This window comes from Heteronotia binoei, chromosome 4, assembly GCF_032191835.1.
Source record: "Heteronotia binoei isolate CCM8104 ecotype False Entrance Well chromosome 4, APGP_CSIRO_Hbin_v1, whole genome shotgun sequence".
In the NCBI taxonomy this organism is placed as follows: Eukaryota; Metazoa; Chordata; class Lepidosauria; order Squamata; family Gekkonidae; genus Heteronotia; species Heteronotia binoei.
In genome coordinates, this window is record NC_083226.1 from 20121157 (window position 1) to 20145958 (window position 24802).

Sequence of the window (24802 nt, forward strand, 5' to 3'; positions counted from 1 at the left end):
ACATTTTTTTGGAAAGTGGCAGCATCAGTCATAGGAGCTGCAGGCCTTCCCCCTCCTACAATCAAGGTCACTCTTGTTTTTCTGGGCCATTTTGAATTATACAATATGGATTGTTTGCTTTTGATTGCTGGGCTGTGCTTTTTAAAAATAAACATTAAAAATACGCCATGGTAATATATGCTGTTTAGTAGCAATTGCCATTCATTTCTATGGAAAACACATTCCGTCCCAGCCGAGATGAAGTTTCCAGCGATTGTACCCCTTACCCAAGGGACCCTCCCTCTTAAATTTCTGACAAAGCGTTCTCCATTCTAGAAGTGATAAAAGCCACAATGCATTCGGGTTCTAACCCCTCTGACCCACCACCATTTTCACTTAACTGGAGAGCCAGTTTGGTGTAGTGGTTAAGTGCGTGGACTCTTATCTGGGAGAACAGAGTTTGATTATCCACTTGAACCTGCTGGAATGGCCATGGGCCAGCCATAGCTCATAGTTGTCCTTGAAAGGGCAGCTGCGGTAAAAGCTCTCTCAGCCTCACCTACCTCACAGGGTGTCTGTTGCGTAAAGGAGATTGTGACTGCTCTGAGACTCTGAGATTCAGAATATAGAGTGGCGCAGAGTGGTAAAGCTGCAGCACTGCAGTCCGAGCTCTCTTCTCACGGCCTGAGTTTGATCCTGGTGGAAGCTGAGTTCAGGTAGCCATCTCAAGGTTGACTCAGCCATCCAAGGTTGGGAAAGTGCAGATGACTGGGGAAGGCAATGGCAAACTACTCTGTAAGAGGTCTGCCGTGAAAATGTTGTGATGCGACATCACCCCAGAGTCAGAAACAACTGATGCTTGCACAGGGGACTACCTTTTTAAAAAACAAAAAAAAACCAAATCCAATATCATAACCATCTTCTTCTTCTAACTGGAATTAAATCTGCAGTGATTATAGCCCTCAAACATGGGATCCCCTCCAGATGAGAAAACCTCACCACTTTAGAGGCTGTTCATATTCTCCCTTGAAGAGTGGATGCATAAAAGATTGAAGAGGTTTCTATCCTTTTGCATAATCAGGGTTCTGTACATCTATCAGATTTGAACCTACCCTTCCTGTAAGGAGCTCAGAGCAGCATACATGGTTTATCCCGCCCCCCCCCCCCCCCGCTCCATCTTGGCCTCACACCAGCCTTGTGAGGTTGTTAGGCTGAGAGTCAATGGTTCAAAACCACCCAGCTTTATGGTCTCTTGGGGCTCTGATACTGGGTCTCCCCAATTCATCGCTATTACTACACTGGCTCTCCTGATGCGGGCAGGGAGCAGATTTTAAAATAAAAAAGGCAGCAAGGGGTGAGAAGTTCTACATACATCCATCCCATGGTACCGTAATTCATTTTGGCATTTTCCTTCCAGCCTCTGCCTGGTACCTACTTCCTGCTATTCATTGTTGAGCAAGGGTGCTTGCTTGGGGATAACACTTCACACAGTAAGGTAAGGTGGGGAAGGCAGGGGCTTTATTTCGCTCTGCTCACATATTCCGTTTTTATGTGAACTGCTTTACTTGTGAACTGAAAGATTAAAGTTTAACCAGGTTTTCCAAGAGTACTTTCAGATGAGGGCAATCCAGTCATTTTCTCATCTTGCCCTACTCATGTGTGTATGATGGAAACACAATTAGGAATGATGGTGGGAACATGGGCTAAGTGTTCTGGCTGGATAACGTGTCTGTCAGATACCTATCCATTAACTCATTTTCTCAACAAAACAAAACCTTAGGTCTGAAGTTGGGGTCCCATTCACTATTTCGTATGGGTAATATGTTCTAAGGAGCCTTGTGGCGCAGAATGGTAAGCTGCAGTACTGCAGTCCAAGCTGTGCTCACGACCTGAGTTCCTTCCTGGCGGAAGCTGGGTTCAGGTAGTTTAGTTTTAGTTTAGTTTATTAAATTTAGGTAGCAGGCTCAAGGTTGACTCAGCCTTCCATCCTTCCGAATTTGGTAAAAATGGATACCCAGTTTTGGGGGGGGGGGGGGAGGCAATGGCAAACCACCCTGTAAAAAGTCTGCCAAGAAAACGTTGTGATGTGATGTTATCCCATGGGTTAGTAACGACTTGATGGCTGCACATGGGACTACCTGGTTGACAGATTGCACCCAAAAAGTACTTGTGAATGGTTCCTCATCCTTTTGGAGAGGAGTGACGAGTGCCTCAAGGATCTGTCCTGGGTCCTATTTTGTTCAACATCTTTATAAATGATTTGGATGAAGGAATAGAGGGAATGTTTATTAAATTTGCTGATGATACTGAATTAGGAGGGGTTGCAAATACAGTAGAAGACAGAAACAGGATACAGGATGATCCTGACAGGCTGGAAAACTGGGCTAAAGCCAATAAAATGAATTTTAACAGGGATAAATGTAAAGTTCTGCATTTAGGTAGGAAAAATTCAATGCATTGTTATAGAATGGGGGAGACTTGTCTTAGCAGTAGTATGTGCGAAAAGGATCTAGGGGTCTTAGTGGATCATACACTGAACATGAGTCAACAGTGTGATGCAGTGGCTAAAAAGGCTAATGCAATTTTGGGCTGTATCAACAGAACTATAGTGTCCAGATCACGTGAGTCTTGTGAGCAAAAATTCTACTTTGTGAACTACTAGTATTAAAGTTGTGAGCTACTGCATAAATTATTGTGCTCTGGGAGGGGGGGGGGGTCATCCTTCCTGAGCTAAGACAAAAAATCTGTGAGTTAGCTCATGCTAACTCAGCTTAGAGGGAACACTGGTGACGGTACCGCTTTACTCTGCTCTGGTAAGACCTCACCTGGAGTATTGTGTTCAGCTTTGGGTACCACATTTTAAGAAATATATAGACAAGCTGGAACAGGTCCAGAGGAGGGCGACGAAGATGGTGAGGTATCTGGAGGCCAAGTCCTATGAAGAAAGGTTGAAGGAGCTGGGCATGTTTAGCCTGGAGAGGAGGTGACTGAGAGATGATATAATCACCATCTTCAAGTACCTGAAGGGTTGTCATAGAGAGGATGGTGTGGAATTGTTTTCTGTGGCCCCGGAAGGTAGGACCAGAACCCATGGGTTGAAATTAAATCAAGAGTTTCCGGCTCAACGTTAGGAAGAACTTCCTGACCGTTAAGAGTGATTCCTCAGTACAACAGGCTTCCTCGGGAGGTGGGCTCTCCTTCCTTGGAAGTTTTTAAAGAGGCTAGATGGCCATCTGATAGCAATGAAGATCCTGTGAATTTAGGGGGGAGGTATTTGTGAGTTTCCTGCATTGTGCAGGGGGTTGAACTAGATGACCCTGGAGGTCCCTTCCAACTCTATGATTCTATGACTACCTTTACCGTTTTAATATGCTCTTACAGCCCTCTTTCAGCAGAGAATGGAACATCAGCCTCTCTCATTGGCAGGCAATACGAAGCCTCTGGATTGGCCAGGAACCGATGCCATTGACATAATGGCCTCACTATAAATAGGAGTCCACCTTCCTGTGTTTGTCTGGTTAACAGAACAGCGGTGGCTCTCAGACTCAAGATGTCAAAATTCTGGGGGAATTAAGCTAGGAATATCCCTTCCAAGTTCATGATGTGAACTTGTCACTGCTGAACAGAATAGGTTAACACGGCTTCTGATTCCAGCTTCATTCTAACCTGGGGGGAGAAAAGGAGTCCAGATGGGCAGCATTGAGATGCATTCACAATTGGATGCATTTCAGAATGTGAATCTTAACTTCACAGTCCTTCAGTTCAACAGTGTCACTTAAAAAAAAAAATTGGAGAGCATATTACTGAATTTTAGAAACTAAATTCAAGCATGGAGAATTTGCTTGGGAATTCTCATGGCCCAATTGATTTCAGTTCTACAAATAATATTTCTGGACAGGGCTTTTTTTTGTAGCAGGAACTCCTTTGCATATTTGGCCACACACCCCTGATGTAGCCAACCCTCCAAAAGCTTACAGGGCTCTTAGTGCAGGGCCTACTGCAAGCTCCAAGAGGATTGGCTACATCAGGGGGCGTGGCCTAATATGCAAAGGAACTCCTGCTAGAATTCCAACTCTGGGCCACACACCCCTGATGTAGCCAATCCTCCAAAAGCTTACAGGGCTCTTAGTACAGGGCCTACTGAAAGCTCCAAGAGGATTGGCTACATCAGGGGTGTGTGGCCTAATATGCAAAGAAGTTCCTGCTACAAAAAAAGCCGTTTCTAGGTAAACTACTTTAGATGGGGCCATGGGTGGTGGAGTTATTCTAGAAGGCAAATGGGCACATTCCCCAGAAACTGGTTGGTTGGCCACTGTGTAAAACCAGACGCTGGACTAGATGGACCACCGGCCTGATCCAGCAGGGCTTTTCTCTTAAACGTGTCCTTTCCTCTTAATGATCCCAACTTGCTCTGCATTTTTGTGGCTGTATTTCTCTTTTGGGAATTCCCAGATCTTGAGTTCTGACCTCAAGACTCAGAAGTTCGCCTCAGTATCTCCAGGGGTAAAATAAAACAAGTAATCACAACGCAAGGAGCCAAATTCAGGGGGCCAAGATATTCCCTACTTGGTTTGAGAGATCTTGCTATCATCCAGTATCCCCATTTCCATCAGATCCTATCCCGAATCTCAGCTGGCCATCAGATGCCATTCTTTGCCTACACCGGGTACCACTAGGCCTCACCCCTATTCTTTCAGGCTCCACCCACTGGTCTGCTGGGCATTGCTCCCAGGGGTTTCAGGTAGGGTTGCCAGTCCCCAGGTGGGGGCAGGGGATCTCCCTGTTGAGGTCCTCCCCCTGCTTCAGGGTCATCAGAAAGCAGGAGAGGGGAAGGTAATGTCTGCTGGGCACTCCGTTATTCCCTATGGAGACTGATTCCCGTAAGGTATAACGGAGAATTGGTCCACAGGTATCTGGGGCTCTGGGGGGACTGTTTTTTGCCATAGAGGCACTGAAGTTTCAGCATAGCATCCAGTACCTCTCCTCGAAACACGCCCCCACCAAGTTTCAAAAAGATTGGACCAGGGGGTCCAATTCTATGAGCCCCAAAAGAAGGTGCCCTATTCATTATTTCCAATGGAGGGAAGACATTTAAAAGGTGTGTGGCCCCTTTAAATGTGATGGCCAGAACTCCCTTTGGAGTTCAATTGTGCTTGCCACAACTTTGTTCCTGGCTCCATCCCCAATGTCTTCTGGCTCCACCCCCAAAGTCCCCAGATATTTCTTGAATTGGACTTGGCAACCCTAGTTTCAGGGCGCAAGGCTCTGGGATCTGGAAACTCCCCCCCCCCCCCTTTATTCGCTGAGGCTCTCCCATCTCTGAAAATAAAGAAACCAAAGATATGTTTAATGCAGAGCTAGGAGACTCAGGTGTGAAACAGAATTTAATTGAGTGGAAGGTTTGTCTGTTGGTTGAGTTTTTGTGGGTGTCGTTTTTTTCCGATTGCTTGTCACTGTTTGCTCAGTTGAAGGTGAAACATTAGAAGGTCGAAGCAGACGAGATAAGAGGACAAGATAGGCACGGGTGACGGGGAAGGGGAGAGACCGAGAGAGTGGCATGAGCGACATCCGGAGGGCAGCGGGAAGGAGAGCCGTCTGAGCTGGGTGCTGACCACAACAACACGCCCACAATGCAGTGACCCACAACACCCCACAAAGCATGGCACAGTGACCAAAGTGCAACATAGCAATGCGCTGTTTTGCGTTGGGGGGGGGGGTACCCACCAATCGATATCCGCTTTCAGGTCAAACATAACCATACCTTCGAGCAATGGCTGGCAAAACTTACATACCGGGAAGGGTGGAATTCTAGCAGGAGCTCATTTGCATATTAGGCCACACACCCCTGATGTAGCCAATCCTCCAAGAGCTTACAAAAAAGAGCCTTGTAGGCTCTTGGAGGATTGGCTACAGGAGTGTGTGGCCTAATAAGCAAAGGAGCTCCTGCTAGAATTCCACCCCAGCACCCTGGAAACGAAAACAAAGTACAGGGATGGGCAAGGAAAAACATACACAACAGCAGCCAAAGACTGACATTGCGCAGCACGCAGGTTTCAACACAAGCTCTGATCAAGGAACAAAGCACCGATCCAGACATTCCCAAGGGGCAACAACACAGAGGAACGCACACTCGAGCACCAATGAGCACTCTCAGCCTGCACTCCGATCCAAGGGCAGCCTTGGGACAGGTGCACACTTGCCACGTGACAAACACTCTCACTTTACACACGTGGGTGTGTCGATGACTCAAGCGGGCCTACGAGGCAGACACTGCACGACACACGCAAAAGCCGGCTTGCACAACTGCGCCGTGACGGGGCGGAGGGAAGCTGCATTCTTGACGTTTCTTGGGGAGGGGGCATTTCAGTGGCAGGGCCTCAACTCATAGGGGCTGAGCGGGAGAGTTCGACTGGCCAAAGAAACCAGGGGAGCGGGAACAAGGAGGAGGGAGGGTGTGGCCTAAGGGGCACTCAAGAGTCTGTGCACTGGGGATTAGCAGGCGAGCCAGAATGGGCCGAGGGCAGTGTTTATAAGACACTCGGGTTACGGAAGTTGTGGCCAGCGAAACGAGCTTCGTCGCCCAGCTCCTCCTCAATCCTGCAAAAAACCAGACAGACAGAGGGTTAGTGGAACTCAGAGGCCCATCGTATTAGGCACGAGATACAGATGGAACACTCTATCTGGAGCAGTGATGCTCTGTATTCTGGGTGGTTGGGGGGGATCCAACATGGCTTCCCTTGGCCTGATCCAACATGGGGTAACAGTGGGAGGGCTTCTAGTGTCCTGGCCCCACTGGTGGACCTTCTGATGGCCCCTGGGTTTTGGCCACTGTGTGACACAGAGTGTTAAACTAGATGGGCCATTGGCCTGATCCAACATGGCTTCCGTTGGCCTGATCCAACATGGTTTCTCTTGGCCTGATCCAGCATGGCTTCCCTTGACCTGATCCAACATGGCTTCTCTTATGTTCTTATATACCCCCACTGGCTTCATTCTCACAGTGAATACAATCCAGAGAAACTGAAGTCCCACTGACCCTTAAGCATAAAAAGTGAAGTCCTTAGGATCCATTAACTCAGGAGTCCCCAATGAGGTGCCCACCGATACCTTTCCTGGTGCCCTGCCAGGTGTTTTTAGAAAGTGGGTGGGACCAGTTGGGGTGTTGGCCCAGTAAGGTTTCTGATTGGCTGTGTAGGTTTTTAAAATGGTTGCTTTGGCAGCAGCTGCCATTGCAGCCGAAAGATCTTCGCTTTGGGCCTGGATGTAAGTTGTGGCAGCCTTTTCCTGGATGGCTTTGCCTCCTGCAGGAGGCATTTTCTAGCTGGCATTTTGAGACTGTGTCCCCTCCTCCAGAGCTGTAGCCTAGCCAGACTTTTAAAAGTCAGGGGGCACCCTTTCCCATTCACTCAGGGGCTTGCCACTTTCTGGGGTAGGGGCAAAACCTGGAGGCTCTGAAAGCAGCCCAGTCGAGGCAGCCAACCCTAAAACTTTGGACTGCTCCTTGTGTGCAAGCAGGGGGGTTCCTTCCACCTCCCTCTCCTCCACCCCACCTCCGCCTTTGCACCCAGCAGTTCCGTCCGTGACCCCTCCCCAGCCTATTCCACGCAGCTTCCCCAGCCTCCGGCTCCTCGGCCTCTTTTGTTGCTGCAGCATGCTGTGCCCTGCTCGGCTCTCCCAGCTCTGACTACCACTGATGACACTTTGCTGGTTCTTCAGCCATGGCGAACAAAGCAAAGCAAAAATGGCTGCATCCCAAAGGTCCCCTGGAAGTCAGGGGGCCCAGGCTGGAAGTTGGGGGCAGTGCCTCACAGTGCCCCCCCCCTGGTGGCTACAGGCCTGTCCTCCTCCCATGATGTGTCAGAATTACAAAAGTACCCTCAGGCTCAAAAAGAAGAAGAAGAATTGCAGATTTATACTTCGCCCTTCTCTCGGAATCAGAGACAGAGCAGCTTACAGTCTCTTATATCTTCTCCCCCTACAATAGACACCCTGCGAGGGCAGCTTCTGGGAGAGCTCTCGCAGCACCACCCCACCTCACAGGGTGTCTGTTGCGGGGGGAGGAAGGTAAAGGAGATTGTGAGCCGCTCTGAGATTCAGAGTGAAGGGTGGGCTATAAATCCAATACTTCTTCGTCCTGCCTCTGCATCCCAGCCCTGGTATTCCTTAGAGGTTTCCCATCCAATTACTTGGGCCTGCTTAGCTTCGGAGATCTGGCGAGATTGGGCTTGCCTGGGCTATCCAGGTCAGGGCCAAGAAAACGGCTGCTTTGAAGGGTGGACTCTTTGGCATACCCAGCTGAGGCCCCCCGCCTCCATCCTCCTCCCCGTCCCCCTCCCCAGACTCTACCTCCAACTCTCCAGGGCTTTCCTAACTCATTCGCACACTTAACCACAAAGGCTTCGTATCAGACCTACATGGGAAGTTCTGTGCCTCCCAGACGCCCACGGGCTTGATTGATTTCAGGAAGCAAAGATAGCATTGGGGGGTGGGTGGGCTGAAGCCCTTTCATGTGCACTGCAGTTGCAATCTGAGATGCTTGAGTTTCTATGTTCCGAGATATGGCAACCAAATCCTTTCACAGACTGCTTTGGGAAGATGATGCCTTGAAGGCTGTACCAAGATCAGCTCTATGCTTCTCGATGCCCTGCATGAGGAAGGTGTCCTGCATACTCTTGAGAACACGTCCCAGAATTCCATGTGTAATCGCATAGTAAGAGTTGAGCAAGATCTTGGAATGATATGCTGCTTTCAGCATAGAAGGCAGCCCCTGAATGCCCCACTGGCAGTTGCCCAGTTCACCCACATGGCTGAGCCAGTCCTAGATGGTGCTGTCCCTTTGCAATGGTGACTGAGTTCAAGATGTCTCCAAAGCAGGAGATCCCCTGTACTAAACCTTGGCTTTTCCCACTAAGGATCATTCCTGCTGAAGGGATAAAGAGATGTGCGTTTCTTTCACCTACCCTCGTACTCTTACCCAGGGCTTTTGGGTAGGAAAAAGCCCAGCAGGAACTGATTTACATATTAGGCCACACCCCCTGACACCACCATTGTTACATAAAGGGCTTTTTTTGTAGAAAAAGCCCAGCAGGAAATCATTTGCATATTAGGCCACACCCCCTGACACAAAGCCAGCCGGAACTGCGCTCCTGCTCAAAAAAAGCCCTGCTCTTACCTCATTAGCTGGTTGTATTTTGCCAGGCGTTCAGACCTGCACGGAGCTCCGGTCTTTATCTGCAAAAGTCAATGGCTTATTTAAATGACTTATGTAAACTTAAACTTACTTAACCTTGCTTTACAAACCCTGGTTAGTCCACTAGATCAGGGGTGTCAAACATGAAGCCAGTGGGTCAAATCAGGCCCCCTCGAGTCGTTCGAGGGCTCCTATCAGGCCACGGAGCAACTGGCTGTCATCTGCATCCTTCTCCCTCTCTCTTGCCTCCTTCTGCATCACAACTTGCTAAGGCAGGCTTGCTCAATCGCACAGGAGGTAGAGAACAAAGCCTCTGTTTTTTTTCATTGGCTGAGGCTCCTCCCTTGGGGAGGAAGGGGGAAGGAATAGCTTGCTTTTCCAGGCTCTCTCAATCGCACAGCAGAGCTACTGAGCCAAGCCTCTCTTTCCTTCTATTGGCTGAGGCTCCTCCCCCCTCCTGGTCTTCTGGGGAAGGAAGGAAAGAGCCAGAGCTTCTTTTGCCCAGTTCCCTGGATTGCAAAGGAGAGATACAAAGAAAGCACATTTAAGACCAACAAGTGCTAATGTTTTTACTTTGGCATCATACTGGAAACACCCGGGTACCCCTCCACTTCAGAAATGGTGCACTAAAGTGTGGGACGTCTTGATCCAGGACAAGCTAACTACTGCTATATCTATGCTTGATAATATCAAAGCAGGAGACTGGTTTTTACAGAAATGGTTTAGCTTCCTTGATTACGTAAATAGTTCCGACACTATATTTGGGAAACTGCCAGCGAAATATGTGAATTTTATGATTTATTAGTTTAGACCTGATGCAATCTATAGCTTTTTGAAATCCTGATCTATTTGTACTTCTTGAGTGATCCTATCTTCTTTGTTAAAATCTGCTGACAGTAACGAATGTGACGGTACATTTAAGGAAATGTCGTAGACCCCATGTTGGGGCGTGTTGTCGGTTATTGAAATGTTATTTAAACTTCTTTAATAAAAATTTAAATTAAAAAAAAAAGTGCTAATGTTTTAAGTTTTATTTCAATCTTTTAAAAAGTCTTTGTGTTTCTCTGCGTCCTTTATAAAGTTTAATCTCTGCTGCTTGGCATTACATTTTATGACACACATAGCCCAGCCCAACAAGGTCGCATTTATATCAGATCTGGCCCTCATAATAAATGAGTTTGCCCCCCCTTCGCACTAGATGTACATAACATACCACAGTTTTTTCTTCAGTCCCAGTTAGTCATTGAATTATACAGTTGGAAAGGATCTCCAGGGTCATCTCATCCAACCCCCTGCAATCTGCTGCTTATCTCCTTCCTCGGTTCGAAGCACAATCTCTAGACGCTATACAGAAATCGCTAGCATTGTTCAAGCAGCCCACTCAGTATTGCTTGTTCACAATAAATGGGCCAGGAAGCCGAGGGTAACCCAAGTCTCTCTCAACTAAGTTAATCATCAGTCCCAGGGCCAGTGCAGTCACTAGGCAACCTAGGTGATTGCCTAGGGTGCTAGCCTTCTGGGGGCGCCAAATTTGGCAACCCAATGTGACTTGGTGACGTTATCACTGTGGGGGGGGGGTAGCCTTGCCTAGGGTGCCAGACGGTCTAGGGACCAGCCCTTCCCCTTTTCTGCCTAGTTGTTTCACTGCATCCCCTAAAGCAGGGGTGGGGAACGTCAGGTCCGAGGGCCGTTTATGGCCCTCAAGATCACTTGGTCTGGCTCTTGGGGCTTGCTGGGCTGAGCCCCCCCCTCTCATGGGCATTGTGAAGGACTGCTGCTGGGATATGTGGGTGCCTTTAAAGGTCTGCTGGGAGCAGCTGAAAGGAGGGAGGGAGGATAGGCAGGGGTGGGGGGTAGGAGCCAACTACCACCAGTTCAATTTGCACGTGATTATCTCAGATGGTGAGGCCTAATGAGTGTGTGACCTAATATGCTAATATTAGGGGATGTGGTCTAATACGCCTGGACCTAGGCATTTTCCTAGAGCGGCAGGTCGGTGTGCGTGTGTACTGAATTAGGCTCTCCCCATGTGACTTCAAATAGAAAAACAATTATTTGCATTAATTTTGCCAGCCTGAATCGTTCTCCTTCAGCGGAGCACTGTTTTTTAAGTTGATAATTTTGTATGACCCACGAATGATGTTATAAATATCCAAATGGCCCTTGGCAGAAAAAAGGTTCCCCACCCCCGCCCTAAAGCCTTTTTAAAAATTATTCTTAAACAAAAGATATTTTAGAGCCCTTCCCCTGCTTTCCTGTCTTGCTTTTTTCCAGCACATTCCTTGACTTAGTTTTATCTCAGAAATAAAGTATAAGGTCACAGGCTCACTGGCTTGCTTCCGTGTGATAAAGCGGATTTGAAGCAGGATTTGTTTCTCGAGGAGGAACGCTCGGTGGTAGGCGAATTGTGAACTGCTTTTGACCCTAGCAGTACTTTGGCTGAAGCAATATATTTTTTGCACATTGGCAAACGGGGGGAGATGGGGGGGTTAGGGAAATCTCATTAATGAAAGTCTTTTGTTGTGCTGCTTTTTAAATTTCCCTGCACGATGTGCTGAAGCTGTACAGTCTTACTTGGCATGTCATTACTAGTAGGGACAAGGCAGAAAAAGAGAGAGGGGTGGGATCCTGATAAACCAACAGCCATACTTAAATGCCACTGGAGTAATTAAATTCGCTGATGCTTCTCGCTGACTCTATATTCAGGAGGCTAGGAGGGGCAGCACCAGGTCTCAGATTCAGCAGGAGCTCACAGGAGCACAGCTCCTGAACCTTTCTGAGGGTTCCCCCTCTTCCTTCCCACCTATTTTATCCACTGAATGGTAGGTGCAGCTGGATTAGGAGAGCAGGCAGCCAGCCAGCCACCAGGGGCTTTGCCACACCCCCAGTAGCCCTCATTAACCCTTGAAGAAGCCCGCTCCACCTTTTCTTCACTCCTTATGTGATTTTGGGCAGCGGGTAGATTGCTGGCCTTTTGACTGTGTGTGGGGGTGGCCAAGGAGAGCCCCAGGTGAGCAAGGTCTGCTTGGGCTGGCTGGATCTCTAGGCAGCCCAAGCAGGCCTCGCTTGCCCGGGGCTCTCCTTTCTTGTGTTGGGTTGCTTTTGGCTGGGGGGTGGTGGTGGCAACATATGCTAATGAGCTCCACCACCTATTTTTCTACAAAATGACCCCTGGGCAGTGCTACCAAACAAACTGGGGTTTCTGAATTCAGAATGAGAAATCACAGTTAGTACCAAGCTCGATTAACATGGCAAGCACAAACTGTGGTTTGGAACCCCAGTTTAGGAGTCTCAAGCAAACCTCTGTTAGCGGGCCAGCCTGCACTCAAGTCATTGAATTAAACCAGGCTTTATAAACAGTAGTCGATTATCCTGACGTCTGAATGCACACAATGTCAATTCAATATTACTTTATTGAGTGGAAGTCCAAATAGCATGTATTTATCAACCCATCCAGAATGATTCATTCAGTCATGGCTTCTTAAGCCCTAGATTTATCAGCAGCTCATGCCAGACGTCCATGGGAGGGAAAACAAGAGAAAACTCCTTAGCAATTGCTGTCTTTCGATTTATCTTTCATTTTTGTTACATCTAAACTAGTTAACGAGGGAAGAGTAAAGTGAGCTATTCTCCTCAATGGGACAGACAATGGGTGTCGAAAGAGGGGTTGTGGCAGGAACTCCTTTGCATATTATTATTATTGTTGTTGTTGTTATTTAAATTTATGAATTGCCTCATTCCAGCAACACACCCCAATGTAGCCAATCCTCTATGAGCTTACAGGGCTCTTCTTGGAGGAATGGCTACATCAGGGGGTGTGGCCTAATATGCAAAGGAGTTCCTGCTACAAAAAAAGCCCCAGGAACCAGACAGAAGCTCCTTCCTGGAATCTTTGCAGCAAGAGAGTGGGCGTGTCTGGATTGGGATCAGCTGGGATTGAACCAGAGTTCTCCTTGTCTATGTACTGGTTTCCCTTGTTGTGGAAGAAAGGACAATGCTACACACCCAGATCTGAGTGTGGCTCCATCACCATGCCTCTCAGGCAGCCCACTGACTTGGCCTCCTTGGGCAAGGCTGTAAAGTCACATCCACCAAACACTGGTGCTGAGCTTCCCTGGACTTGCATTTCTGCTCCCGTAAACATTCTGCTGCCTACAGCCTACCCCTGACAGCTTGTGTAGGAGAGACCCAGGAACAACCTGACGCAACTGCATAGAACTCTCTCCTCCTTCAGAACAAGAGAATGATAGAAATGCATCCCGCCCAGCTTTGACTCAAAGCAGGATGTGATTTCTGCAGGGAGCAAGACAGGTAAAGAGAACCCTGCTTCTCTCTTTGCCGAAGCTACAGGGTGCTGGTGAGAAGGCTCGTAAAGGAAGGCATAGATCTTCACACTTGTGGCTTGATCCCTTCCCTCTGTTGCCTGCTTCTAATCCGGCAGCTGGCTGCAGCCTACCACAGAGCTGCCTCTCTTTCTACTGTGGTCAGGACTTTTTTTGTAGCAGGAACTCCTTTGCATATTAGGCCACACCCCCTGATGTAGCCAATCCTCCTGGAGCTTACAGTGGGCCCTGTACTAAGAGCCCTGCAAGCTCTTGAAGGATTGGCTACATCAGGGGTGTGTGGCCCAGGGATGGAATTCTAGCAGGAGTTCCTTTGCATATTAGGCCACGCCCCCTGATGTAGCCAATCCTCCTGGAGCTTACAGTGGGCCCTGCACTAAGAGCCCTGCAAGCTCTTGAAGGATTGGCTACATCAGGGGTGTGTGGCCCAATAGGCAAAGGAGTTCCTGCTACAAAACAAAGCGCTGACTGTGATCCAAATGTTCCTCCTGATAACATTGCCCGCTATCTTGACGTGGGTGTAGTTTTGACACACTGCCGATCCCTTCCGTATCATGGGATATTGCAGCACCAGCCGTAGAAGAAGATTCCATGGCTGCCGTGACAACACTGTGGCCTCTGGTAATAAAAACGGTAGCTCAGGCACTAATGATTTATTTTTGTTAATTTCTATTCTGCCCTATCCCACAGGCGGGCTTAGGGTGGATTACAACATATCTCTAAACAAACTACATAGACTTTAAGGTCCAAAGTCAGCAATAACACTTTAATCATCCATATAAATGACTGTAATGAATTAACAAACAATAATATGCAGGTTTTTCAGCCCATCAAAAGAACCTTTGGTTTTTATTGATGGATTTTTGTGTGTGCATGAGCGAGTGCACCTGGAAGTCATGGCAACGTCTGCTGACTGACCCCTATTGGGGGCCTGGAGGATATTCAGAGAGGTGGCTGAATAAAGCCTGCCCCTGTTCCCAACTGCTGGTATTCCAAGGAGGTCTCCCATCCAAGCACTTGCCAGAGTCGACCCAGCTTAGCTTCTGAGATCTGAAGAGATCGGGCTAGCCTGGGCTATCCAGGTTAGAGCAAGAACTTTTGGATTTTGATGGGCTGAAAAACCCACATATTATTGTTAATTTATTGCAATCATTTATACATGTTATTAAGTCTTGTTATTATTGCCGATTTTGTACCCTGCAGCCTCCATACTTTGTACTTTGTTTAGAGAACAACTGTGGCCTCTGCCTCTGTTCCAGTCCACAGGACGCCCCGCAACACAGATTTCCAGCCAGTCAGAACCTACCTGTCCGGTACAAAGTCCCACCACCAGGTCAGCAATGAAGGTGTCTTCAGTCTCCCCCGATCGGTGACTCACCATCACCCCCCAGCCATTCTCCTGGGCCAGTTTGCAGCTGCAGAGACACACGATAAGGAAGTCAGTCATCTTGTCGCTGTCCATCTTGAGTCGCGAGGACTGTGGCGGAACAGCCCATGGACCGCTGGAGAGTAGAGTAGGTGGGACTTAACGGGGCTTTTTTTGCAGCAGGAACTCCCTTGCATATTAGGCCACACCCTCCTGATGTAGCCAATCCTCCAAGAGCTTACAGGCCTCTTCTTACAGGGCCTACTGTAAGTGCCAAGAGGACTGGCTACATCAGGGGTGTGAGGCCTAATACGCAAAGGAGTTCCTGCACCAAAAAAAGCCCTGGGACTTACGCTTGGATGGCTTCGGTGACCGAGCCGATCTGGTTGACCTTCAGCAGGAGGCAATTGCAGGCCTTCTCCTCGACGGCTCGCTCGATGCGCCTGGGGTTGGTCACCGTCAGGTCGTCCCCCACAATCTGAATCCCTACATTTGCTGTGAACTTGGACCAGGCCTCCCAATCATCTTGGTCGAAAGGATCCTCAATCGAGACCACTGAAAGGCAAGAGGGGAAGGAGCGTGACCAGCAGCCCTGTGGCACAAACCCCTTGACAGCCTGCAGAAGAATGCCCCATTTTCCACAATCTGACACTCTGGAAAGTAGATATTGGATTTCTGTTGCCCTATACTCTAAATCTCAGAGCGGTCACAATCTCCTTTACCTCCCCACCCTACAACAGACACCCTGCGAGGTGGGTGAGGCTGAGAGAGCTCTTACAGCAGCTGCCCCTTTCAAGGAGAACTCTTACAAGAGCAATGGCTGACCCAAGGCTAGAGATGTGAAGACCCGGAAAAAACCCGGAAAAATTCAGAAAAAAACCCCAGTTTTTTCCTGAAGCGTTTTTTGTTTTTTTCTGAAAAAGTGGAAAAACTGAAAAAAAGAAAAAAAAATTGATCATGGAACGTTTTATTTTAACATGATGAATAAAATATTTTAAGACAAGGTGTTCAAATATTTTCCAAATCATTGCTAAAAAATATGAATGGTATCAGATTATTCTAATTTCTGTGCACTGAGGACAAGCAAGTCCTAGGTCATGCCCATTCACTGGAACTTAGTTCTACACTCCTTTCTATACACTTCCCCCCTCTTCAGTTCTTTTGATGAGAATGAGTTTTTTATTTTTATTTAATACTATGGAGAGGAAATATGAATAATCGTTACTTCTAGATTTTAAAAAATTGTTTTGTGGAGGTTTTTTTGTCTGTTCCACATAAACTAGTAAACTGTTCAGGAGATTGTTGCTCCGTTTGTTACAATTACAAATAAATATTATTTTAAAAGTACATTCTGTTTGTAATAATTGTTTGGATACACTATATTTTTAATATGCTAGTTGTGATAATTTCATGCCAAGTAAAATTGTCCATAGTCATATTTTATGTTCCTAAAGTAACAGAATGACTTTCAATCTGGAAAAGAAAAAAAAGAAGTGCGAATGTAGCATTTTTTTTTCAATTTTTCCAAACATTTCCGTTTTCCCCCAGAAAACTTTTTTCCCCCAAGTTTCAAAATTTCTGGAAATTTTACATCTCTACCCAAGGCCATTCCAGCTGGTGCAAGTGGAGGAGTGGGGATTCAAACCCGGTTCTCCCAGATAAGAGTCCGCGCACTTAACCACTACACCACACTGGAAAGAAGATTTGGGAGCAGGAAGCTCACCTGGGTAGTCTCGCACAAAGCTCTGGTAGAGGTCACCCAGTTCATCGGCAGAGATGTAGCGGCTGGGATCATCAGGGGATTTAAAGTCTAGGTCATATTTGCCGTCTCTGTAGAACTCCGACGCCGCAACGTCCATGCCGATCACAATCTTGTCGGTGTAGCCGGCTTTTTCGATGGCTTCCTTGAGAAGGTCCAAAGCTGGGGGAGGGGAGGAAGAGCAACTGTGATTCATCAGCAACTAGAACATTTCCAAATGTCTCCTAAGAGTTCCAGGTGTCTCTTAAAAGGGGGATCCCAAAATATGAGCAAATAACTCCTGACGATTTGGGGCCAAATGCAAATTACACATAAAAACCCAGAATTAAAAGCCCAAATTTCTCAAATCAGCTTTGAGAAACTTGCAGCACGGATGCAAGGTGGACAAGGGTTGCTCACTCATCTCCCACCAGGCTACTTTTCTCTTCTCCTCCATCTGTATTCCTCTACAGGGCTCCAAGCACTTGTTTAAACAAACATCTAGAACCCCATAAAGTAGGGGTGTCAAACATGAAGCCTGGTAGCCAAATTAGGCCCCTGAGCAACTGGCTGTCATCTGCTTCCTTCTCCCTCTCTCTTGCTTCCTTTTGCATCACAGCTTCCTTTGCCAGGCTTGCTCAATCGCACAGCAGAGCTGCAGAGCAAAATCTCTATTTTCTCCATTGGCTGAGGTGCCTCCCTTTGGGGAGGAGCAGGGAGGGAGAGCTTGCTTTGCCAGGCTCTCTCAATTGCACAGCAGAGCTACTGAGCCAAGCCTCTCTTCCTTCTATTGACTGAGGCTCCTCCCCCTCCTGGTCTCCTGGGGAAGGAAGGAAAGAGCCAGAGCTTCCTCTGCCCAGTTCCCTGGATCGCACAGGAGAGATACAAAGAAAGCTCCTTTAAGACCAATGAGTGCTGATATTTTAAGAATTTTTTTAAGGTTTTAAAAAATCTTTTGTGTTTGTGTGCTTTATAAAATTTATATCTCTGCGACCTGGCGTTACATGTTATGACACACGTGGCCTGGCCTGACAAGGTCTCCTTTATGTTAGATCTGGCCCTCAAAACAAATGAAGAAGAAGAAATTGGATTTATATCCCGCCCTCCACTCCGAAGAGTCTCAGAGCGGCTCACAATCTCCTTTACCTTCCTCCCCCACAACAGACACCCTGTGAGGCGGGTGGGGGCTGGAGAGGGCTCTCACAGCAGCTGCCCTTTCAAGGACAACCTCTGCCAGAGCTATGGCTGACCTAAGGCCATTCCAGCAGGTGCAAGTGGAGGAGTGGGGAATCAAACCCGGTTCTCCCAGATAAGAGTCCGCACACTTAACCACTACACCAAACTGGCTCTCGACAGCCCTGCTTAGAGAGAAAAACGGCTTTGGGTGTTTGGTGTTTGAGATAGAAAAGGTTGAGTGGAATCTTGCCATGCTGTTTAGATTCAGTGTAGACGCGGTACTTCTCCAAAACACTGATAACTGGGGTTTGGGACCTCCACCATTGTTAAGATGATGAGAAACTTGCCTCTGCCCTGAAACGCCCCCCCCCCCCCATGGCATTTTGGCTTTTTGTGTGTGCATGTGTGTATGCCCATGCCTGGAAGATATGGTGATTCCAACTGGGGCATGGAGGATGTTCAGACAAGTGCCTCGATACAGCCCGCCTCTGTCTCCCAGACCTGGTATTCCTTGGAGGTCTGCCGTCCAAGTGCTTTCCAGGGTTGGCCCTGCTTAGCTCCCAAGATCTGGCGAGATTTGGCTTGCCTGGGCTATCCAGGTTAGGGCAGCAGCATGGCTTTTAAAAGTTTCCCCCACTCTTGTACTTGGAAGTTCATTTACAAAGCCATATTTTTCTGCATACCTCTGAGTCCTCAATAGGTAGGGGACAGCCCTGTCTTCTGTGCTATCACAGGAGGCAACTAGTTAACTACTAGATAGTAGTCCTGTTCGTGTGTTACAATGGACACATGCACAATCCACGTGCAGCATACATTTGATTGCTCTTCATACATGCATTGAGTGATTCTCATTTTACAGTCGATGCATGTTAAGTTGAATGCATGATTGAAAGCCCATGTTTAGCTATCCAGGTTCCAGTCCCCAGTTTCCTTTGTAAAGTGAATGCACATCAGCAGTTTCTTGCCAGCAGATGTACATGCAGGATGCACGCGCATTCATTGTAATGTGTAGAGAAGGCTACTGACATGGCTTTTTTTGTAGCAGGAACTCCTTTGCATATTAGGCCACACACCCCTGATGTAGTCAATCCTCCAAGAGCATACAGGGCCTACTGTAAGCTCCAGGAGGATTGGCTACATCAGGAGAGTGTGACCTAATATGCAAAAGAGTTCCTGCTACAAAAAAAGTCCTGCTCTCCAGAGAGTAATTTATTCCTTAAGAAGTGTTAGGATTAGGGTTGCCAAATCCAATCCCAGAAATATCTGGGGACTTTGGGGGTGGAGCCAGGAGACACTGGGGTGGAGGGGGGGAAACGGCGCCAGGGAGCGTGGTGAGCCGCCCTGTCTTGGAGCGGGCAACACCGCTGCGCTGCTGCCGCCTCTTCTCCGCTCGCCGTGGCTGCTCCTCGGAGGAGGAGCAGCTGCGGTGGGGGGGGGCGGCAGCGGTGCGGCGGCCTCGCCCGCTCCGCCTCTGGGGTGGAATTGGAGGGGGGGTGGAGGCAGGCCGGCGGCATGGCGAGCTGCGAGTCGGGGTCCTAGAAGGGCCCGGATTCGTGTCTCGCCATGCTCCTGGCCTGCCTCCGCCCTCCCCTTCTCTGGTTTTCCCTCGCTGGTTTGGCCTGCGCTGCTGCCGCCTCTTGGCTGCTCCTCCGAGATGGGCTCAGCCTGGGCCCATCTCGGAGGAGCAGCTGCGGTGGGCGGGGAGGGGGCGGCAGCGGCCTCGCCCGCTCCGGGATGGGGCGACTCGCCATGCTCCTTGGCACAATGGCGCCGTTCCCCCCCTCCCCCCGCTTCCGTTTTTTTGGGGAGCGGGGGAAGAGGGTGGAAATCCTGGGGTCCCCCGCCAGGGCAGTAGGGTTGGAAAGCCTAGTTAGGATTCTGAGTCTGCTTTTGGAAACTGAACTCATGTTCTTTCTTCTTGAGTGCCAGCTTGGTGTAGTGGTTAAGAGCGGTGGACTTTCATCTGGAGAATCTGGTTTGATTCCTCACTCCTCCACATGCAGCCAGTTGGGTGACCTAGGGCCAGTCACCATTCTCTCAGAGCAGTTCTCTCAGAGCTCTCTCTCAGCCCCACCTGTCCGTTGTTGGGAGAGGAAGGGACAGTGATTGTAAGCCACTCTCTCCTTCAGGTAGTGAAGGGTGGGGTACAGAACCAACTCTTCTTCACTTAGTACTTGTTTTACATTTTTAAAAAGAGGTTTTTCACTTTAGTGAGGATATATTTTAACTGCTGTTTTGTAAAGGTTCTGTGTATTAGATGGAATATTTTCTGCATGTTTTTAACTTGATATTTTTTAAGTGTAAAAACAGGACAGGAAGCTATGACCAATGTTCCCTCTAAGCTATGGACTCTTGTGAGCAAAAATTCTACTTTGTGAGCTACTGGCATAAGTTATGAGCTATTAGCATTAAAGCTGTGAGCTACTGCATAAATTAGTTTGCTCTGGGGTCAATTTTCCTGAGCTGAGACAAAAATATGAGAGCCAGAGGCTAAAAAACTGTGAGCTAACTCACGCTAACTCAGCTAAGAGGGAACACTGGCTATGACCATAGAAGTAGTGATGAAAGAAACATCAGCCAAAAAAAAATCAATAGAGGAAGGTAAGAGGACCTTCCGACCGAGCTCTGTGAGGATCCAAGGTCCGATGTCACCTGTATTAATCAGACTGAGATACCAGGCTGCCTTTCTCTGGGAATCAGCTCTTGTGGAGGTTTGGCTGGTGTGCCCATCTGTCCCCGCCCCAATTTAGAGCTCTGTTAAGAATGAGAAGTTAAGAAGGTCTGTCTCTCTAAACACCTTTAGGATGGGCTTAAACACCTGCCTTTCCCAGACGGCCTTTGAAGGAGATTAATAAAAAATGGAACAGCATTATTGGACAACTGATTTTTATCAATTCTTACTGCGTTGTACTTAATTTTAAAAACTTTTATTTTGCTGTAAGCTGAAGAAGAGGAAGAGAAAGAAAAAGAAGAGGAGGAGGAAGAGGAAGAAGCAGCAGCAGCAGCTATTAGATTTATATCCCGCCCTATAGTCTGAATCTCAGAGTCTCAGAGTGGTCACAATCTCCTTTACCTCCCCCTCCCACAACAGACACCCTGTGAGGTGGGTGGGCTGAAAGAGCTCTTACAGCAGCTGCCATTTCAAGGACAACTCCTAAGACAGCTATGGCTGACCCAAGCCCATTCCAACAGCTGCAAGTGGAGGAGGGGGGATTCAAACCCAGTTCCCTTAGATAAGAGTCTGCACACTTAACCACTACACCAAACTGGGAATGTTTTAATTGAAAGGCAGTAATAAATAAATGAACTATATCACACTCGGGTGTCTAGAACCTGAGATGACAGCTACAGAGAATTATTTGTCTGGGAAAAATCTGTGGGAACTGGATTCTCCTTAATACCGAGAGGAAGAGAGGTTGATTCTTTGCTCTGTTCTGTTTTTCCTCCTCACCTTCGCTGTTCTCCAAGATGTTCGGGGCAAAGCCTCCTTCATCTCCTACGTTGGTGGCATCTTTGCCATACTTGTCTTTGATCACGCTCTTGAGGTTGTGGTAAACTTCTGCCCCAATGCGCATAGCATCCCGGAAGCTCTCCGCTCCGACAGGCAAGATCATAAACTCCTGCATGGCCAGCTTGTTTCCAGCATGAGAGCCCCCGTTAATCACGTTGAACGCCTGGGAAGATACCCCAAAGAAGCAAAAGATCAAACTCAGTAGCACAACTTGGACTACATCCACACTACACATTTGAAGAGGTTTCCAACTGGGTTTCATTGCCGCAGTTTCCCCCAACTATCTTGCAAACTACGACCTCAGGTGCTCTACCACTGCGGCTCAGTGGCAGAGTATCTGGTTGGCATGCGGAAGGTCCAAGGTTCAATCCCCAACATCTCCAGTTAAAATGACCAGGTATTAGGTCCGGAGAACCTGGAGAGCTGGTGCCAGTTTAAGAAGACAATACTTATCTTGAAGGACTGATTATAAGGCAGCCTAATGGGATGCTGCTGTGAATTCTGTCTTAGCGATCCCCAAAACCAAATCCCTCAAGTTTCTTGGTCGGCAGCAAGAAAGTTCGAGCAGATTTGAAACTAATTAGCAGCTATGCGTTCAAGCAGCCCTGGCTAGTAGCCATGAGCTCAAGTAAATTTGAAACTGGCAGAGAGGATCTGTGGCAGGGCATTCCCTCTTTGAGAATTACGGAATTCAAATCAATCTGCAGTTTCTTTACTGGCCCTTCTTTACTGCCTGGAGCACTGTGCTTGTTGGATCAAGATCTACTGGTGATCCCCAGCCCTAAAGATGCTTGCTTAGCCTCAACTAGAGTCAGAGCCTTTTTGGTTGCAGCCCTTCTCTCCTGCCCCTTCTCTCCTCCCTGGCTCCTGTACACTGTTGGCGAAATTAGTAATGGTAGATACTTACAGGGACAGGTAGGATGAGGTCTGAATTTCCAGCCAGATCCGCAATGTGTCGATAGAGAGGGACTTCCTTCTCCGCGGCAGCCGCTTTGCACACAGCCAGGGAAACGCCCAGGATGGCGTTGGCTCCAAAGTTGGCTGCAAAACATTCCAAAAGGCAAAAGAACAAGCCAGCTTAATCGATCGCCAAAGCTAGCCTTGCATCTGATTGGACCCTACAGATCTCTTCCATTAGCGGTGGTGCTATCCTGAGCCAGTTGCTGATGCAACGGAGCCTCTCGCACCAGAGGACAGAGCCACGGTTAGTGGAACTCATCTGTTGGATCCAGTCCATAAGCCAAAACCACAGCTCTGTGCCCTGAGGATCTTACCACCATCTTTCTACTCCACACCTTCAGGACTGTCTCTCCTGGTATGTCCCCTAGGGAGCATTGTGCTCATTGGCTCAAGATCTACCAGTGATCTCCAGCCCTAAAGATGTTCACAGCTTCAATGAGAGCCAGAGCCTTTTTGGTTCTGGCTCTGGCCTGGTGGAACACCCTACCTATTGAGATCTGGGCCCTGAGGGACATAACGCAATTGCACAGGGCCTGTAAGACAGAGGTGTTCCTCCTGGCCCATGGTTGAGGCGGTGGAGATCCACCTACAATCGTTTCCCCCTATCTCTCTGGACATATTGCCAACTCCTACTTCCATCTGCCTGTTTCCTCAATATTAACAACCAATTCCAATTCCAAAATCCTTTATTGGCATAACTATTAACTACCATCTACCTGCAACACTTGGGGATTTAGAATGAAGAGACAGCAATGGAATGGTGCCATCAGCTGTGTTATCAATGGATTTTATTTAAATTGGGTTTTAATAATTGCACTATATTGTTTGCTGTAACCCATCCTAAACTTGCTTGTGGAGAAGGGAAAGGTCCCCTGTGCAAGCACCAGTCGTTTCCGACTCTGGGGTGATGTTGCTTTCACAACGTTTTCACGGCAGACTTTTGATGAGGTGGTTTGCTATTGCCTTCCCCAGTCATCTACGCTTTCCCCCCAGCAAGCTGGGTACTCGTTTTACCGACCTCGGAAGAATGGAAGGCTGAGTCAACCTTGAGCCGGCTACCTGAAAACCCAGCTTCCACCGGGGATCGAACTCAGGTTTTGAGCAGACCTTAGGACTGCAGTACTGCAGCCTTAACACTCTGCGCCACGTGGCTCTCATTGCTTGTGGGGAGGGAGGGGTAAAAGTTGAAAGGTAATTAAATAAAGCCGCTACGAAGGCTGAGATTCTGAGCATGCCTCTTTCAGAATCTTGCCATCAAACTCTTTGTTGGACTTTCCGTCCACCCTGACAAACGTTTCTATTTTCTTATGGAGCAGAGAGAATGGAATTACATTTGTTCTCCGTTCCGTCCAATTCCAACATGAGGGTGTCGATCTTCTCTTGCTCCACAACGGAGAGGCCCTGAAAAAAAGAAACGTCTCTTAAACCAGAGAACGACGAGAAAGATACAAGATTGCTCAGGAAGGAATGTGCTGTTTCTGAAGGTGGACAAGGCCTATTTTCCACACCCCAACCCTGTTTGTTAAAGGAGCTGAAACAATTCCTGGTTCATAGTATCACCTCCCTGAAAACAGGTGTGCTAGTGGGAAGATGGAGACAGACAATACTTTTCTAAAAGAGTAGAAGGTGATACAGCCATTGCTAACTGTGGAGTGTTTGAGTGTATACATTTTACCTGCTATCATCTATTGTTTCCCAAAGGTCTGGGAGCGGGGCAAGATGAGGAAATGACATCAGGCTACCTAAAGGCTATCTAAAGATGTCCTATCCAGCTACATGCTGGTGTTACATCTGAGCGAAAACCTGGATGTGACATCAGCTTGTTGGACTGATGCTCTGGTCACCTCAGATTGTTGTCTGATGTCACGTCCAGGTTTACGTGAGAAACAAGGGCAGGTGGGAGAGCTTAGTGGAGGGAGATGTCCCCTCCCCCAAATGCTGCCCCTATGAGACAGAGCCTCAGGAAAAGCATTCTGGGGGGGTTGCATTCCAGACTGCAGCAGAAGAGAGGTGGTGAGAGAGCTGCCCTCTGTGGATGGAACTCTTCCATCCGAAAATCGGACAACCGGCATGCCTATTTACTAGTCAAATATGCTTAGCAAACCACAGGTTTCCTGCCTAACACAGCTCACTTAATCTATTCTCTAGCCTCTGTGGTAGGTCTCTGTGCTGTGGCACAAGGCTTTTTTTGTAGCAGGAACTCCTTTGCATATTACGCTACACCCCCCTGATGTAGCCAACCCTCCAAGAGCTTACAGTAGGCCCTGTAAGAAGAGCCCTTTAAAATCCAGGAAGATTGGCTACATCAGGGGGTCTGGCCTAATATGCAAAGGAGTTTCCGCGGCAAAAAAAAAAAAGCCCTGCTGAGGCGTATGGAAAGGGGGAACATCTGCACGACCCAAACAGGACAGCTGACATTTCACCCTCCTGGCATCAGATAAACTTTTAAGCCAGTCAACCGACCCCAAACTGGCAACGCCTGGTTGATCAAAGCTCGGATTTACTGGAGCGTTTCTGTAGACGGAAGGCTTTTCACCCA

General features: G+C 48.1%; 1 protein-coding gene across 2 annotated transcripts in view; it reads right to left on the reverse strand.

Moving 5' to 3' along the window:
* Nucleotides 1-6401: 6401 nt before the first annotated feature.
* Nucleotides 6402-24802, reverse strand: part of ENO2 (enolase 2) — a 40961-nt gene continuing 22560 nt past the window's right edge. For both annotated transcript variants that reach the window (XM_060236888.1, XM_060236887.1), the window contains 8 exons: nt 23595-23664; nt 22211-22344; nt 21244-21466; nt 16602-16799; nt 15232-15433; nt 14819-14927; nt 9152-9210; nt 6402-6576 (listed from right to left, as the gene is read on the reverse strand). In XM_060236888.1, coding sequence (XP_060092871.1) covers nt 6507-6576; nt 9152-9210; nt 14819-14927; nt 15232-15433; nt 16602-16799; nt 21244-21466; nt 22211-22344; nt 23595-23664 — 1065 coding nt within the window. In that variant the 3' untranslated portion in view covers nt 6402-6506. The remainder of the gene's footprint in view (nt 6577-9151; nt 9211-14818; nt 14928-15231; nt 15434-16601; nt 16800-21243; nt 21467-22210; nt 22345-23594; nt 23665-24802) is intronic.